The sequence below is a fragment of the Dermochelys coriacea genome, chromosome 6 (genome assembly GCF_009764565.3).
Source record: "Dermochelys coriacea isolate rDerCor1 chromosome 6, rDerCor1.pri.v4, whole genome shotgun sequence".
In the NCBI taxonomy this organism is placed as follows: Eukaryota; Metazoa; Chordata; order Testudines; family Dermochelyidae; genus Dermochelys; species Dermochelys coriacea.
Window position 1 is genome coordinate 6,445,505 of NC_050073.1, and position 16,959 is coordinate 6,462,463.

General features: G+C 48.2%; 1 protein-coding gene across 4 annotated transcripts in view; it reads left to right on the forward strand.

The window, feature by feature from the left end:
* The first annotated feature begins 2,329 nt into the window (after positions 1-2,329).
* Positions 2,330-16,959, forward strand: part of LOC119856489 (zinc finger protein 853-like) — a 32,662-nt gene continuing 18,032 nt past the window's right edge. For 2 of the 4 annotated variants that reach the window (XM_043516468.1, XM_043516470.1), the window contains exons 1-3: positions 2,331-2,581; positions 7,166-8,477; positions 11,400-11,526. In XM_043516468.1, the coding sequence (XP_043372403.1) occupies positions 7,419-8,477; positions 11,400-11,526 (1,186 nt within the window). In that variant the 5' untranslated portion in view covers positions 2,331-2,581; positions 7,166-7,418. Of the gene's footprint in view, positions 2,582-7,165; positions 8,478-11,399; positions 11,527-16,959 lie in introns of all 4 variants that reach the window. The other 2 variants (XM_043516469.1, XM_038404014.2) reach the window with 2 other exon arrangements.

The window sequence follows — 16,959 nt, forward strand, 5'->3', positions numbered from 1 at the left end:
AGATATATTGGAATTGGAAAAGGTTCAGAAAAGGGCAACAAAAATGATTAGGGGTATGGAACAGCTTCCGTATGAGGAGAAATTAATAAAACTGGGACTTTTCAGCTTGGAAAAGAGACAGTTAAGTGGAGATATGACTGAGGTGTATAAAATAATGACTGGTGTAGAGAAAGTAGGTAAGGAAGTGTTGTTTACTACTTCTCATAACATAAGAACTAGGGGTCACCAAATGAAATGAATAGGCAGCAGGTTTAAAACAAATAAAAGGAAGTATTTCTTTAACCCAACGCACAGTCAACTCCTGTGGAACTCCTTGCCAGAGGATGTTGTGAAGGCCAAGACTATAACAGGGTTCAAAAAAGAACTAGATAAGTTCATGGAGGATAGGTCCATCAATGGCTATTAGCCAGGATGGGCAGGAATGGTTTCCCTAACCTCTGTTTGACAGAAGCTGGGAATGAGTGACAGGGGATGGTCACTTGATGATTACCCATTCTGTTCATTCCCTCTGGGGTACCTGGCACTGGCTACTGTCAGAAGACAGGATACTGGGCTAGATGGACCTTTGATCTGACCCAGTAGGGCTATTCTTATGTAACATTGACAATTTGTGTTTTAATGGTTATAAAACTTTAATTGTTTGAATTTCAACATTTGTCACTAAATAAGTATTGTCTGATACACATGCAATTTCCTGCAATTGCAAAAATGTAAATTGATAAAAATAGAAAAAAAAAGTTTAAAACCCACACATTTGTGCAATTGTGGAAACTTAAATGGACAAAAAATCTAAAAAGCTTTAAAATAAACATAGATTTTATCCAGTGAAATTAGAAAAAAGAAAATTCAGTCCTGACAAGTCTAATTATTGTTTCCTCTTTGAGTTTTGTTTTTCTGCAATATTCTTAGTTTTGAATCTCAGGCACCTACAGGAGCGGACTAACTCCTGACACCATGCTCAGTGGTCTAGCATAAGAGAAAGAGCCAAGGTAGTGCGACAGTCTGGTTTTATTCCTTCTGCCACATCTACAGTCCTCTCTCATCAAGCAACTACTGACCGTAGAGTTCTCTGCATTCCTAAGCATTACCCTATATGAGGATCCTATCATACAATTGTAACAGACCCCTGCGCTGGGGAGAGACCCCGCTAATGTGCTGGCAGTAGGGCAGAGCCAGCCTACGGGGGCAGAAACCCTATCAATGTCTGCGTGGAGGAGGGGGTATGAGGGCAGACCACTTAGCCCCAGCAACCCCCCTCTGCAACGATGGAGAGACCCCATCAATGTGAGGAGAGCTCCAGAGCCAGCAACAGCCACTGAGCCATGGTGCTGGGGAGCCAGGGATCTGAACTGGGCACCTGGTGCTGCTCTGGGTCTGCAATCAGCTAGTGGGGGAGGGGTGAGGTGGCAGAGGCAGCCCCTGCACTCATGGGGTCCTGACCCCCCCCCAGCCTAGTCTGTGCTAGTCCCTGAGGCTGGGATGGCTCAGTCGCAGCACAGTCAGGCTGCTATTAATTGTGGGGATGGTTTTATTCCCAACCACAGTGGCTGGGAGCAGCTGGCACCACTCCAGCCCTTAGCCCTCAGGGAGACTTGGTCACGACTCATCTGCCAGTTTAGAACCGGCTATTCACCCTGGGAGCTGAGTGGAGATGCCTCCTGGTCATATCCTGCCAATATAAACACAAGCGCTGGAGTCAGTGCAACGGTGCACTGGGCTGCCCCCAGGCCTGCCCCAGCATCCCAGAGTGTCTGTATCTTAGCCCAGGCTGAAGGATCCCTGCCTAAACAGCCCCCCACATCCCACCCCAGAATCAGCTGCATCTCTGCACCATGCAAGGTATTCCTGTATAAACAGCTGCCATGCCCCACCCCAGAGATGGCTGCAACTCAACAGCGGACAAAGGATCCCTGGTTAAACAGCCCCTGCAGCCCACCCTGGAGGCAGCTGCATCTCATTATGGGATGAGGGACCCTGTACAAACATCCCTAATGCCCCACCCCAGTATCAACTGCATCTCAATGCCTGGCAAGGGATCCCTGGCTAAAGGGCCCCCAGCACAAGCTGCATCACAAAACTGGGCAAAGGATCCTTGTACAAACAGACCCCACCCCCCATCCCAGAGCTAGCAGCATCTCAGCTTTGGCTGAAGGACCCCTGTATAAACAGCCCCTGCACCCCACCTCAGAGGTACCTTTATCTTAGGATGGACTGAAAGAACCTGTGTAAAGAGCCACCGGAGTCAGCTGCATCTCAGCTCCGAGCAAGGACGCCCTGTATAAACAGCCTCCATGCTGACCCCACCCCATAAGTGCTGAGCAAGGGACGTCTCTGGGCACCAGGTCCTGAGAGCAAGCTGGGGGTGAGCAAGCAAGTGGGGGAGGAGCAGCACCACCCTGCAGTTGCATGGTGGGAAAAAGTCTCCTTCCCCCCCCCCCCCCCCAACCCCACCTCCACCCTCTGCATCCGGTCCAATAACTTCTGGCTGAGCTAGAGCGTAGCCTGGGGAAAGAGACTGACAGACACCTTCCCCCCCCCCCAGCCCTAGGGGCGCGGTTCCCAGCGTGCATCCCCAGCCCAGGTAACCACGGGCCCCCTATTTTCCCCTGGGTGGGTCTCCCAGCCGCTCTCAGCCAGCGGATCTGGCTCTGCCTTTGTCTGGGAGCTGAAGGCGACCTCTGCTCCCAGCCCCCCCGCGGCAGCGCTCCGGCAGGGCAGGGAGGGAACGCGGGGGGGTCCCGGCCGGGTTGGGTGAATGCGGACGGGGCAGGGGAGCGCACGCAGGCAGGGCGAGGGGCGGGTGGGAGCCGCGCTGGCTGCCGGCAGAAGCAGACGCGTTCACACGGGGCTCCGTGGGAAGATCTGGTTTGTGGAAAGAAAGCAAATAGTATTTTGAAGGGGGAAATGGGGGCCCAAAATATTCCTGGTGGCACAGGGACAGTAGGAGGGGTAGGAGAGCCCTCACCTGTGACTGAGAGAATGTGTGTGTGTGTGTGTGTGTGTGTGTGAGAGAGGGTGTGTGTGTGGGAGAGGGAGAGAGCGTGTGTGTGTGTGCGCATGTGACAGGCAGCGAGCATGCATGCTTGTATGATGGGAAGAAGGTATGTGCATACATGTAACAGGGAGAGAACACGTGTGAGTGTGTGTGTCATGGGCAGAGTGTTTGTGTGCATGTCTGTGTGTGACTGGCAGAGAGCATGTGTGTGCGCATGTGACAGGGAGTTGCCTGTGTGTGTGTCAGGCAGTGTGTGGCTGTGTGATGTGCAGAGAGCATATGTGTGCTCCTGTGATCAGGAGAGAGAGCACATGTGAGTGCACACCAGGCAACTTGTGTGTGTTTGTGCAATGGGCAGAAGAGCACGTGTGTGTGTGTGTGCATCACATATGACAGGGAGAGAACATGTGTGCCAGGCAATGTGTATGTGTGTGTTAGAGAGAGCGAGAGCAGAGACTGTATGTGTTACATTAATTTATTGGAATATATGGACTTAAAGACTCACAGGTGTCCAATAGTAAACATTTTAAAACAAGGTTCAGGGTTTTGGTAGTAATAGTATTTAGTACCCTGGCAAACACCCATTAAACATTTTTTTAATCCTTTAATAAAGATAAAAAAAGGAAGGGACAATATAGTTAAAGGTTTGATATGTAAAGTACCAAATAAGGCTTTTATTTTAACATTGTTTTTTCTTTTTTTTAAAAAAGCAGGAGGGAGTTTCTAAAAGGAATGCTCCCTCCCCCCATCATTTGACAGATATTTAGATGGTATTAAAGATAGTAATAACTATCAAAAAGTTAAGAGAAATGGGCTGGAGCTATTGTTAGTGATGTGTGTTTTGTTATTTAAAAGGCAAAGCAAGACGGGCACACATCAGGGGACAGAAAAGGACAGCAGAGATAGAACGTGCAGTTTCTGTCTTTGTTGTTGTTGACTTTTACTTGCAGTTTCACTGTTGGAAAAAACGCATGTTGCCAGTCACACGTCTGATCAGTCACACTAAGACTTGGCAAACTTGTACCAGTATTGGGCTGTTTAGGGCATTACTTTTAGCTGCCTTTTTGGTCAAAGGTTTACAGCCATATTGCAAAATATAGGGCCTTGGCTAGCTAAGCCAGACTCTTATTAAACAGAAGGCAAAAGAAGAGGGATAGGAAAGAGAAGAAATAAGATGGGGAAGGAAAAGAACACCTAGGGGTGGGGGGACAAAGTTTTACATCCCAGGTGGTGTTTGGGATTCAGCCAGAGCCAGGAGAGATGGTGATGTCAGCTGGGTCCCTTTTTTTGCCTGAGTCTGGTCAGAAAAATCTCTTAGGATCAGGATGACAAAGGCCCACCAGTGTCATGGAGGAGCCTGGTCATCCAGGAGACAATGTGGTCAGGCAGTCATGATGATAAAGCTTGCTCCTTCATGATCTTCTCTCTTGCAGTCTGCCTGCATCCCCCTTTGCCAATTTTCCTCCCAAAATCTCTCTTCCCTTTTTTTTTTTTTTTTTTTAAAAAGGACCTTGTTGCAGTGTATGCACACCCCATCTCCCTTTTGGGGTGGATCTTGGGTGAGGGGATACTACGGTACACCAGACTGTCCTCATGCTTAAGACAGCATGGCTCACAGGTTAGAGTCAATATGGCTGCCCTCAGGTGCAAGGCTGTATAGCTAACGGCCAGAGTCAGGGGCCACTCAGGGGAGGGGAGGTTGACAGCTGGGGTAAGAGGCCCAGGCCCTCCCTGCTCCACCAGGTCCTGGCCAGGGTCCTGTCAGCAATGAGTGTGGTCAACACCTAGTCAGAAGAGATCCTACTGCAACACGCTGACCTTCCTCAAGTGGGAGAGACCATTCACTCCGCCCCCCCAGGCCACTTTCTACTGTGTCTCCTGAAACCAGGATCTGTACGTCTCAGGGTCTCCGGGCTCCTGGAACAGGTCACTCCCTGGGATTCTGACTCCAGTCAGCCCACCATCAACAACAGGTCTCTGATCTGGTCCTCGGGATCCCACAGGTGCTGAAGCAGCTGCTGGACTGGAGCCTCCACCAAGCATCCATCCCCCTCAGTGGTCAGCCTAGAATGAGCTGGGCTGCTCCCTTTTATGCTAAAGTGGCAGTCGGAGCATGCCTAGAAAGATCTGAGGGGTGGGACTTCCTTTGCCCACAGTTTGGGGTTAACCCTTTCTTGCCTAGTGCAGGGTATGCACACCCTGTCACAGACCCCAAAAGGAGAGTGATGGGTGGAATAGCCCATCCCTTCATTATTTTGTCCACCAATAGGCCCAATATCTGACACACCAATTTTGGTTCATTGACTTCTGGTCCCAGGCATGACTGTAACACAGTTTTGAATTATATCAGTAGGCCTTTTTGTTTAGATTAATTCAGGCTTTCTGTCTCCCTTTTGCACCTTTTCTCACCATCATATATTGTTAGAGGTTATAGTAACATGTTTGTAAACTTTGTTTACTTTTTCACAGTTAGGCTCACAATAATTGCTAGGCCCCAATTGTTCCAACAGTGTGTGTGTGACAGGCAGAGAGTGTGCATTTGTGTGTGTGTGAGACAGGGTGACCAGATGTCCCTATAAAATTGGGACAGTGCCAATATTTGGGGCTTTGTCTTATATGGGCCCCTATTACCTCCCACCCTCTGTCCTGATTTTTCACAATTGCTATCTGGTCACCCTAGTGCCAGATGGGCAGAGTGTGTGTGTGTGTGTGAGAGAGAGAGAAATGGGAAGAGAGCATGTGACTACAAAGACATTATTTTAGTGGGGAGAGGATCTGTGGGGGGCAGGAGCATGTGTGGAGGACATGCAAGAGAAGGCCAAGAACACGTGGGGGTGACACTAAAACAAGGTGCACATGAGAAGCGTGTTTGGGTGAGGGGTAGCCATGTGGGTGAGGGAACGTGTGTGTGTCAGAAGGGATATAGTGGGAGGCGGGCTCATGAGGGGATGTGTGTGAGAATAGCAGGGAAATGTGGGGGGGGGGCATGGAAGCTGGGATCCCATTCTCCTCACCTGCGGGTTCAGATCAGTTGAATGCTGTTAGAGCCGTTGCATACCCCTCCCCTGGGTCCTTGTACAAGGAGGGGTTGTTGTCTTTCCCACCAGCCAATTTCCCCATGTAGATACACCCTAATAACCTAGACATAACCCCATGTCACCCAGCATTAGGCATGGAGGAGCCTGTCTGTGCTGGGTGGGGCAGGGAGCTGAGGGAATGGGAGGTGGATGGGGAGGTAAGACAGGGGCCTGTCTGTGCCGGATCGGGGCAGAGAGCAGGGGGTATCAGTGGGGAAGATGGGCACGGGTCTTTCAGTTATGACTTTTTCTCTGGAAGCTCTGCATATGTGGTATGAACAATGCAAATCCTGCCAGTATTGGGAACTTTCACTCACTCCCTTGTTCAAAGATAAGTGAGGAGGAAATATGCTCCCTGTTAACATAGTATGTGAGCATCCCATAGGCCTTCATGTATTTATCCTCACATACCCTTGTGAGCCAGGGCAGTCCTACTGTACCAAGGTACATGTGGGGAAACTGAGGCACAGAGAGACCAAGGCCTGGTCTATCCTTCAAAGCTTTACTGGCATACCTTGGGAGGGGGATGCAGGGTGTGATACTATTACCGACAGAGCTATACCAGTAAATGCCCTAGTGTAGATGCAGTTACACTGATATAGTTTAGACCACACACCAAACCAGCATAAGCTATATCAGTGTAAGCACTTTTATACCAACATAACTGCATCCCCACAACAGGGTACTGGCAGTGTAGCTATGCTGATGTAATCATACCACAAACTCTACCTCATGTAGACGAAGCTAGAGTGACTGTCCCAGGGCCACACACAGAGTCTGATAGAGCAGGAAACTGAACTCGGTTTTCCCAGGTCCCTGGCTCGTGCCCCTCATTGCCCCATCTCCCTTCTGGGACGATTCTCTAACAAGGAGAGGTGGTCACTAGCTGGCTGTAAGAACTCACAGCTTTTCTGGCAGGGAAGGGTGCGTCCACGCTAGGAGGACAGGAGTGTTAGCGAACACGAGGCACAATCCCAGGGACGACTCGGCCGTTGTCGTTTTTACCAGGAGTTAGCAGACTGAGCTAAGCACTCAAATCCCTCGGTACCATGGAGTTGCCCCCTCACTGTCTGTGTTTCCCGTGCCCTCTCAGGAGCTGCGGGAGAAGCCCCTCTTTCCAGACAGCAGCATTGCCGGCTCCAGGAGGTCGCTCTGGTTTCGCAAGACAGTTTGTGCTTCTGGGCCCTCGCACCTGATCCCCCACCCGGCTCACCTGGTGTCAAAAACGGGACACTGAGGTAGGAAGCCAGAGGCTGGATGCTTCCTGCCAGGGGCATGAATGAGCCAGAAAGGCCTGGGGTCTGGGCTCATCCCCTGCTGGGATAAGGACACCCCAGGGAGCAGCCATGGCTGCAGGGCAGGGGGCAGAGGGGGCCCTGGACCTGCAGTTTCAGATCCAGGTGGAGCAGTCGATGTGCCCCACTGGGCTGACGGAGCAGCAGGCCTCAGCTGGGCCCGAGCCAAATGCGGGATTGGAGCGGGCGGGCGGGCTGCCCATTGTGGTGCAGTCCGGCACCATTGGGGAGCTGCTGAGATGGGTGGCACCGCAGCAGGCCCGGTATGCGTCGCAGAAGGAGATGCTGCAGCACTGGGAGGACGTCTGGCAGGAGGTGCTGCGGGCGCTGCGCATCCTTCCGGAGGTGGGGCCGGCTCCAGCCTGCGCCCTCAGGCCTGGAGAGCCAGAACTGCCGCCCCCTCCCAGAGTTGTGCCAGCACGGACTTGTGCACATGGGTGTGAAAACCCCACCTCCCAGGGGGGCAGTGAGTCACCCAGGGGTCTGGAGCAGGCTGGGATCGAGCTGAAGGAGGGGACGGCACCGTGCCGAGAGGAGCAGCTGTCAGCCACGCAGACCCCTGCCAAGGTTAATCCAACTCCAGCACCTACATGGGGAACCCTGCAGCTGCCACAGCTGGCGCCAGAGGACGACATCGAGGCCTATCTGGCCACCTTTGAGCAGGTGGCTGATGCCTGCCAGTGGCCGAGAGGGGAGTGGACAACCCGACTGGAGCCGTATCTCACCGGGAAAGCCCAGCTGGCCTATGGTAGCCTAGACATCACAGAGACAAGTGACTATGGGAAGGTGAAGGCGACCATCCTGCGTCGCTATGGCATCAGCCCGGAGACACAGCGCAGGCGCTTCAGGGAATTCTGCTACCTGGAGGCTGAGGGGCCCCAGGAGGTTTACAGCTGCCTCCGGGAGCTCTGCCATCGCTGGCTCGAGCCCCAGAGCCGCACCAAGGAGCAGATCCTGGAGCTGCTGATCCTGGAGCAGTTCCTGACCATCCTGCCGGAGGAAATGCGGAGCTGGATCTGGGAAAGTGGTCCTGAGACCGGCGCCCAAGCGGTGGCCCTGGCAGAGGGGTTCCAGGTGGGGCAGCCAGAGATCGAATGGCTGGGGCTACAGGTGAGAGTTTAACTCCAGTTATCTCAGTGAGGGACCAGGGTGGGAAGGGGAGATAAACCGTGGAAGCCACAGGGGAGCCAGAGTTCCTGTATTTGTCCAATATGTTCATGGAGAATGGGTGCTTCAGAATTTGGGTGCCCAACGTGAGTCAACCGCCCCAGCTACAGCTGTGTTATCTTTAGCACATTGCCCCTGGAAACCAGGCCCCACCTGTCTCCCAGCTGGACAACTAAAAACTGTAGTGCCCCAAGTTAGTGGCCACTCATGGACATCTGAGTGCTTGGAGACTCATGTGGCCCTGACAACTTAGAAGCATCAAGGGGAGAGACCTTGGCTAGTGAGAGCTGCCAGTGCTGCTAGTCAGGGAATTTGAAGGAGGGAATTCCCCACACATGGGGCATCTTAACACAGGTGTGTCTGAGATGCCCTGAGGGAGAGTTGGAGATGTTCTGCTCTCATTTAAAGTCTCCCTTATAATAGTGACATCTTGGGGCTCTCTCCTGCAGTGTCGTGACTGGTTTGAGTTAAATCCCGCCCAGTGCTGATTTTCTATGAAAGCTTGTGATTCACTCTGCAAGGGTGCTCATCTTGTAGTGAAGGTGCTCTACCAAATTATAGGCCTCATGGAAACAAGCCAGCCTGCTCTTTAAATTCACTGTGTAAGGGTGGCTGTCTCCCACAGAATGTGCCCTCCAAATTGGAGGGCCTCAAGCTAACATGCAAGTCATTTCCTCACTAGAGTTACTTTGTAGGGCACAGAAAACAACACTAATTGTTGCTTGATGTGGCTACGAACATCATCTCCCCACACTAAGATTCATAAATTCCAAGAACAGAAGGGACCATTGTGATCATCTAGTCTGACCTCCTGTCTAACAGGCCAGAGATCGTCCCTGAAATAACTCCTAGAGCAGAACTTGTAGAAAAACATCCAGTCTTGATTTAAAATTTGTCAGTGATGGAGAATCCACTCCTCACTCTTGGTAAATTATTCCAATGGTTAATTACCCTCACTATTAAAAATTTGCACTGTATTTCCAATCTGAATTAGTCTAGCTTCAACTTCCTGCCATTGGATCATGTTAGACCTTTCTCTGCTAGACTGAAAAGTCCATTATTAAATATTTCTTCCCTATGTCAATACTTATAGACTGTGGTCAAGTCACCTCTTCTTTTTGTTAAGCTAAGTAAATTGAGCTCCTTGAATCTATCACTATAAGGAAGGTTTTTTTTATCTTTTAATTATGTTCATGGATCTTCTCTGAACCCTCTCCAAACATCCTTCATGAACTGTGGGCACCAGAACTGAACAGAGTATTGCAGCAATGGTCACACCAGTGCCAAATACAGAGGTAAAATAACCTCTCTACTCCTACTCGAGATTCCCATTTATGCATCTCAGGATCACATTAGCTCTTTTGGCCAGAGCGTGACACTTGGAGCTCATGTTCAGCTGAATACCCATCACGACTCCAAAATCTTTCTCAGAGTCATTGCTTCTGACGATAGACTGCTTCTTTCTCAGAGTCCCCACTCCTCCACTGGCCTCCATTTTTTGTTCCTAGTTGTATATATTTACATTTATCGGTATTAAAATGCATATTGTTTGCCTGAACCCAGTTTACCAAGTGATCTAGATCGCTCTGTATCAGTGACCTGTCCTCTTCATTATTTACCACTCCCCCAATTTTTGTGTCATCTGCAAATTTTATTAGTGATTTTTTGTTTTCTTCCAGGTCATTGGTAAAAATGTTAAATAATGTAGGGCCAGGAACCGATCCTTGTGGGCCGCACTGAAAACACGCCCACTCAATGATGATTATCCATTTACAGTTACATTTTGAGACCTAGCAGTTAGCCAGTTTTTAATTCATTTAATATATGCCATGTAAATTTTATATCATTCTAGTTCTTTAATCAAAATGTTGTGTGGTACCAAGTCAAATGCCTTACAAAAGTCTAAGTATATTATGTCAACACTATTACCTTTGTCATCCAAAACTGAACTCTCATAAAACAAAAAACAAGATAATTTGACCGGACCTATTTTCCATAAACCCATGTTGATTGGCATGAATTACATTATCCTGCTTTAATTATGTATTAATTGAGTCCTGTATCAGCCCCTCTATTATCTTGCCCAGGACTGATGTCAGGCTGACATGCCTGTAATTATTCAGGTCATCCCATTTACCTGTTCTATAAATTGGCACATTAGCTGTCTTCCAGTCTTCTGGAACTTCCCCAATGCTTCAAGACTTATGGAATATCAACACTAATGGTCCAGCGAGCTCCTCAGCCACTTCTTTTAAAACCCTTTGATGCAAATTATCTGGGCCTGCTGATTTACAAATGTCTTACAAATAGTTTCTGTTTAACATCCTCCAGGGATACTAATGGAAAGAGTTTCAGAGTAGCAGCCATGTTAGTCTGTATTCGCAAAAAGAAAAGGAGTACTTGTGGCACCTTAGAGACTAACAAATTTATTTGAGCATAAGCTTTCGTGAGCTACAGCTCACTTCATCGGATGCAATGTTATCATCATCATATGATGAGACTAAATCATCTGTTTTTCTTTTCCCAATAAAGCATAGAAATATTGAACACTTCTGCCTTTTCTACATTATTATTGATAATTCTACCATTTCCATCTAGTAATGGACCAGTACTATTGTCAGGATTCAATCCCCACCATGCACACCCAAATTCTGTGGGTCTTGTTTCCTCGGCACTTGGCCCTGACCTGCTTTTGTGCCTGATGCCCTGATTTCAGGGATTGGCCCTGGGAAAGCTGGCGCTAAGTGGGATGCAGGAGGACTGACAGAGGTTGGAAGGGAAGGGCTGGTGTCTGGCACAAGCATTGGTGAGCAGGGGGTAGCCTTGGAGTGGCCCGTGCTGAGGTGGAAGTTTTTGTGGTTGCAGGTGCCAGTGCAGTTTGAGGATGTGGCTGTGACTCTGAGTAAGGCAGAGTGGTTGTTGCTGGATGAGGAGAAGCAACAGCTCTACAGGGACATCATGTATGAGAATTACCAGAGCATCAGCTCGCTGGGTGAGTTGCATTATTATTCAAACTTCCTGCCCACTGTGGAAGCTCTGGGCAGATCTGTCCAGAAAATCATAAATCTTTTCCACTGAATTTTATTTTTTTAAAGAAACTGAAAATATTAAAAAAAAATTGTTTTTGCAAAAGTATTCCAAATTGTCCAACAAAACCCAAACTGAAAATCTAAATCTTTGCCTTTTCTTTTCCCCCCTCCTCGCTCTGCTTTTTCTCATCCTCTCCTCTCTCCTCCTGCTCCCGCTTTCCCCCATTTACTATTTTGCTACTGGGAAAAAAGGAAAAACTGGAGAGAAAAAACAAAAACTGGAAACTTCTTTTGTTGAAAAAATGGAAAATATTCATTTGCAAATAAAGTCTGTTTTTCATCCAAAGATGTTGCGGAACAAAAAATTTTGACCACCTCTGGCTGGCTTTGAGCAGAGCTGGACAGAAAATGATTTCAATAGAAAATTTCAGTGGAAACTAATATTTGTTCTAGTTTTTGTTGAAGTTTTCAGTGAAAAATTTATACTTTTCAATGTAACCCCAACATTTTTGGTTCAAAAACTGCCAAAAAAAATTAAAAATCAATAGAATTAAAAAATAGCCAAAATCTGGGTTTTGGCTGAAAATTTTAAATTTGGGGGACTTTCATTTTTTTTTTTAATCAAACAATTGACTAAAGCACACACTCTGCTAAAATTTTTGTTCCATCAAACCCCCAATTTTCTGTCACAGAAAGAGTCTGGATGGACAGTTTTTGAGCAACTCTCACTCTGAAGTCTCTGCTACCCCCAAACCTGGCAGGCTGCAGGGAGCTTAGTGATCAACTAGAATTTTTTACCTGTGAGAAATTTCACGTTTCTGAAATTTGAACAAAAGTCAGAAATTAGAAATTTCCTATGGAACCAAAATGTTTGGAAAATTCTGTTTATGAAAGAACTGAAATGGAATTTTATAAACATTTCCGGCTGGAAATAGGATTTTTATTTATTTATTTATTTATTTATTTATTTAAGTTTCGCAAAACCTTTTCACCAAATATTTTTGTCATTGAAAACCCGCAAATATGTGTGGTTTTTTTTCCAACAAAAACCTGAAAAAGATCTTAAAAAAAATCTCTTCCCCCCCCCCCCCCCAAAAAAAAATTTCACAGTGGGGAAAGAAAAATAATTTCCTGAGGCAGAGGCGCTGACTTTCTGATTTTCCTGGGGGTGCTTGACCCTCACTCTGCCTCAGGCCCCGCCCCCACTCCACTGCTGCCACCAAGGCCCCACCTCTTCCACCCACTCCCCCAAGTGCACTGCACTCCTTCTCCTCCCCCATCCAGGGCCTCCTGCCTCCAGCTTCTCCCAGCAAATAACCCAGAGGGTTTCAGCTACAGGGGGAGCAGCCTTTGCAATTGCTGCTGTGCTGGTGAAATTCATCCCTCGGAAAGCATGACCCTTCTCCCAGGTGCTGGTGGCAGCTCGGAGGGCCAGGGTCAGTTCTCCAGTGGGGCGGTTCAGAAATTACTGGCTGGGACACCCACCAAAATTCCAGCTTGGCCCAGGCGCTTTGCCAGGCAAAACTGCCCCAGGCCTGGCGTGTGGGGCTTGGAGACGCAGAGAGCTTTGTGCCTGGGGGGTGGGGGCCCGGCCCAGGCTGGGAACAACCTGCACTGGATCAGCCAGCCCCAGCTAGTGAGTCCAGCTGCCTTGGCCATAGCCTGGCCCTCTGCCCCCTCAGTGCGCTGAGCTGTTTCCTGAGTGCCGCCCCAGCACTGGAGCACCCATGGAGTCAGTGCCTATGTCCTGAGCAGTTCTGTGATGGGCTGGATGTAGGAATCATTGGGTGAGACTCTCTGGCCTGGGTTATGCCGGAGCAGGTCCAGTCAAAACACTGAATTTCCATTTCACTTGACATTTCAAAATTAGTTTTCATTCTGAATTGGAACAAAACCAAATGTTCTTGAAATGAAATACAAATTCTTAAAAATTTGTTCAGGCATTTCTTTTATTTCTTTTTTCTTGTCAATGTTGTACGATTTGGATTATTTTTACCTTATTTCATGACATGCAGTGCACACTATGGCATGTCCTCTTGTGAGGGACAAAGTGGGTGAGGTAATATCTTTTATTGGAGCAACTTCTGTTGGAGAGAAAGACAAGCTTTTGAGCTTACACAGAGCTCTTCTTCAGGTCTGAAGGTTACAACACCACTGCATACAACATGGCCTCTCATGTCAAGTCATATCATAATATGGCATATTATGAGATAACATTCAAAATATTTTTATTTTATTTTAAAAAATATTAAGGGCAGTGGCTGCTTTGTACAGATTGAAACATCTTATTTTCTAGATCAAAGTGTCTCCTGTTTATGTTGTAGTGAAAACATTTAACACCTGTGGAACTAACATGACATGAATCATAGAATTATAGAAGATTAGGGTTGGAAGAGACCTCAGGAGGTCATCTAGTCCAACCCCCTGCTCAAAGTCGGACCAACCCCAACTAAATCATCCCAGCCAAGGCTTTGTCAAGCTGGGCCTTAAAAACCTCTAAGGATGGAGATTCCACCACCTCTGCAACTTGAGACCATTGCCCCTTGTTCTGTCATCTGCCACCACTGAGAACAGCCGAGCTCCATCCTCTTTGGAACCCCCTTCACGTAGTTGAAGGCTGCTATCAAATCCCCCCTCACTTTTCTCTTCTGCAGACTAAACAAGCCCAGTTCCCTCAGCCTCTCCTCATAAGTCATGTGCCCCAGCCCCCTAATTATTTTCATTGCCCTCTGCTGGACTCTCCAATTTGTCCACAACCTTTCTGTAGTGGGGGACTCAAACTGGATGCAATACTCCAGATGTGGCCTCACCAGTGCCAAATAGAGGGGAATAATCACTTCCCTCGATCTGCTGGCAATGCTCCTACCAATGTAGCCCAATATAGCCTTGTCACGGAGTCCCCGGGTGATGCTCTGGAACTGCTCTGGGGAAGTCTCCTTTCTGTGAGCAGCCTGTCTTCAGGACACACTCAACTTCCACCTTCCTGGGTCTGACCTTGGAGCATTCAGCATCCTCTCTGCCCCTCCGTGCGCTTCCCACAGCGAGTCCGCCCAGGCGAGCTCCTGGGGAAGCCAGAGGGTCCTGCACCCCAACTTCGCAGTCAGATGTGACTCTCAGCCAGCAATTAAAACAGAAGTTTATTAGATGACAGGAACATGGTCTAAAACAGAGCTTGTAGGTGCAGAGAACAGGACCCCTGAGCTTGGTCCATTTTGGGGGGCAGTGAGCCAGACAACCACGTCTGCACTTCACTCCATGTCCCCAGCCAGCCCCAAACTGAAACTCTCTCCGGCCCCTCCTCCTCTGGGCTTTGTCCTTTTCCTGGGCCAAGAGGTCACCTGATTCCTCTGTTCTCCAACCCTTTAACTCTCACCTTGCAGGGGGAAGGGCCAGGCCATCAGTTGCCAGGAAACAGGGTTTGGCCATTCTGTGCCCAGACCCCTGCACACACCTGCCCTCTAGGGCTCTGCAATGATCATACACCCTTATCCCACCACCTAGATACTTAAGAACTGCATAGGAGAAACTGAGGCACCCCCACAATATTCAGAGGAAACATTAAGAACAGTCCCACTTCGTCACAAGCCTTTTATTTTATTTAAAGTGAATTTTGTAATGTGGTGTGTCAAGGTTCCTTCCCCACTCTGAACTCTAGGGTACAGATGTGGGGACCTGCATGAAAACGTCCTAAGCTTACTTTTACCAGCTTAGATTAAAACTTCTCCAAGGTACAAACTATTTTACCTTTTACCTTTTGCCCTTGGACTTTCGCTGCCACCACCAATTTGCATAGGTGACCACAGACCCAAACCCTTGGATCTTAAGAACAATTCAGTTTCTTACAAGAAGAATTTTAATAGAAGAAAAAAGTAAAAGGAATCACCTCTGTAAAATCAGGATGGTAAATACCTTACAGAGTAATTAGATTCAAAACACAGAGAATCCCTCTAGGCAAAACCTTAAGTTACAAAAAGACACAAAGACAGGAATATCCATTCCATTCAGCACAGCTTATTTTCTCAGCCATTTAAAGAAATCATAATCTAACGCATATCTAGCTAGATTAATTACTAAATTATAAGACTCCATTCCTGTTCTGTCCCCGGCAAAAGCATCACACAGACAGGACCAGAGCCTTTGTTTCTCCCCCCCCTCCAGCTTTGAAAGTATCTTGTCTCCTCATTGGTCATTTTGGTCAAGTGCCAGCGAGGTTATCCTAGCTTCTTAACCCTTTACAGGTGAAAGGGTTTTTCCTCTGGCCAGGAAGGATTTTAAAGGTGTTTACCCTTCCCTTTATATTTATGACATGGTGTTACACTACCATGGGTTCGGCTCTGGCGGCTACAGTTTCAAGCTCATCAGAGTGAAAGTTACCTCTGTTCCTTGCTTCAGAGTTAATCTCTAGAAACACATAAAGACCAAGGGTGGTGACCACACATACATTCACCAGTACAAAGTCTAGTCTATTTTACAGGTTTTATTAAAGTTACTAAAGTTATGATTACCCAAGCATATAGAAATTCTATATACCTATATAGACCTATACACAAGTTACAAATACAGTTATACTCACATCCTTAACAATAGTGTTAGGGCATGGCTACACTTGCAGATGTAGAGTGCTGTGAGTTAAACCCACCTTCAGAGAGCGCAGCAGGGAAAGCACTGCAGTCTGTCCACACTGACAGGAACAAGTGCACTGGTGTAGCCACATTTGTGGCACTTGCAGCAGCATTGGGAGCGGTGCATTATGGGCAGCTATCCCACAGAGCATCTCTTCCCATTCTGGCACTGTGGTTTGTGGGAAGGGTGCGGGGGGGCATTCTGGGTCCTATCACAACCCCCCATGATGCATCGCTTTGCATCCCAGCAATTCCTGTGCTTCCATCCACATTTGGCACCATCTTTCAAAGTTTTTTGTACTGCGCGCTTTGTCTTCCCTTTCGGTCTGCGGGAATGGAGCCCAAAGTGCTGAGGAGTATGCTGACGAGTCTCGCCAGCACCTCATGTTTGGCAGTCGAGTTATTCCTTATGATCCAAATGACAGTGAGGGCTCCGATGATGATAAAACGCATATGACTCGAGTTTGCTTGTGGCATTCATGGACATGCTCACCACCGTGGAACACTGCTTTTGGGCTCGGGAAACGAGCACTGAGTGTTGGGATCACATCATCATGCAAATCTGGGATGACGAGCAGTGGCTGCAGAACTTTTGGATGAGAAACGCCACTTTCATGGGACTGTATGAGGAGCTCACCCCCACCCTGCGGCGCAAGGACACGAGATTGAGAACTGCCCTGACGATGGAGAAGCAGGTGACTATTGCAGTCTGGAAGCTGGCAACTCCAGACAGCTACCAATTGGTCGCTAACCAGTTTGGAGTGGGGAAGTCAA